The sequence below is a fragment of the Orycteropus afer genome, unplaced genomic scaffold, assembly GCF_000298275.1.
Source record: "Orycteropus afer afer isolate SDZICR_OR568_19922 unplaced genomic scaffold, OryAfe1.0 scaffold00765, whole genome shotgun sequence".
Taxonomy (NCBI): Eukaryota; Metazoa; Chordata; class Mammalia; order Tubulidentata; family Orycteropodidae; genus Orycteropus; species Orycteropus afer.
The window spans coordinates 158,044-159,311 of record NW_006922352.1 but is presented as its reverse complement, the minus strand read 5'-3'; the positions used below and the strand labels follow the sequence as shown (position 1 = coordinate 159,311).

At 57.3% G+C, this 1,268-nt stretch overlaps 1 protein-coding gene across 1 annotated transcript in view; it reads left to right on the top strand.

The window, feature by feature from the left end:
• The window catches only part of CTU1 (cytosolic thiouridylase subunit 1), a 36,007-nt gene that overhangs the window by 8,485 nt on the left and 26,254 nt on the right, over positions 1-1,268 (top strand). The window contains exons 3-4 of the mRNA XM_007957593.2: positions 506-642; positions 1,065-1,156. Of these exons, the coding sequence (XP_007955784.1) occupies positions 506-642; positions 1,065-1,156 (229 nt within the window). The remainder of the gene's footprint in view (positions 1-505; positions 643-1,064; positions 1,157-1,268) is intronic.

Sequence of the window (1,268 nt, the reverse complement as noted above, 5' to 3'; positions counted from 1 at the left end):
TCTAGGGGCGCTGTGGGTCAGAATGGACTCCACGGCAGTGGGTGTGGTTTGGGCTTTGCGCCTGTAAAGATTGACAGCCTTGGAGACCCTGTGGTGCAGTTCCACTCTGTCCTCTAGGGGCGCTGTGGGTCAGAATCGACTCCTATATTTATCTACCCATCCTGTTGGTTCTGTCTCTCTGGAGATCTCTAACTGAGACAGACAGGGTAGTTAGGTGAAGCCTCAAGGGGAAGGATGACCTTTGAACCAAGACCAGTCCAGGGTGGGGGATAAGCTGTGTGGATCTGCAGGAAGGGTGTTCCAGGCAGAGGGAACAGCAGATGCCAACGCCCTGAGGCAGGCCCGTGCTGGGCACAGTGGAGGAAGGGCTGGAGTGAAGGAGGCATCAGGAGGGGGTGAGAAGGGCCCGGACCCGGATTTGGGGTGAGACAAAGCCAGCAAGGTTTCTGAGCCGGGAAGTGATGAGATCGTCCCTTTATTCATTCAACAAACATTTCCTGACACCTCCCAGGGCCAGGCCTGCACAAGCAGCGGAGAAACAGCTGAGTCAGCCCCGGTCACTCAATGGGCTCCGCATCCAGACGGGGAGACAGGCAGGGACACAGTCCAGCCTAAGCCCAGTGTGGAAGACTCCACAGGGTGGTGAGTTAGGACACAGGGGAGCCCCAAGGTGGGGTGCCCAGCTCCGTGCGGGGCATCATGGGATATTTCCCGGAGAATGTAGAGTTGAAACCAAGACCCAGGAGATGAAGATGTGTTATCCTCACCAAGGACTGGGAGAGGGGTGGCTGTACCAGGCAGAGGACAGCAGGTCCAAAGGGCCTGTGGTCACGGAGCTCAGTGTACCTTTGAGAATGGGTAAGTGCTCAGTTACCAACTGGAAGGTCGGTGGTTCAAACCCTCCCAGACACACCTGAGAAGAAAGTCCTGGTGACATGCTTCGGAAATGTCACAGCCTTGGAAACCCTACGGAGCAGGCTCCACTCTGACTCGGAACCGGCTGGACGGCGACTGGTTCGTGGGTTTGTGGGGGACGTGTTCACTGGGGCTTCCTGTCTCGGCAGCGCCCCTGCACGTTCATTACGGCTCCCCCTCCTCGGCCAAAGGATGTCCCGTGTTCCCCGTGGCCTTCTGCCTAGGCGCCAGCCGTCTCTGTGTTCGTCCGGTCTCTCAGGACACACGTCTCTCGTATTTCCAGTCTTTGAGTCCCTGTAGGAGCTCCTTGTTGTTGTTATGTGCTGTTGAGTTGGACCTGACTCAAAGCGACC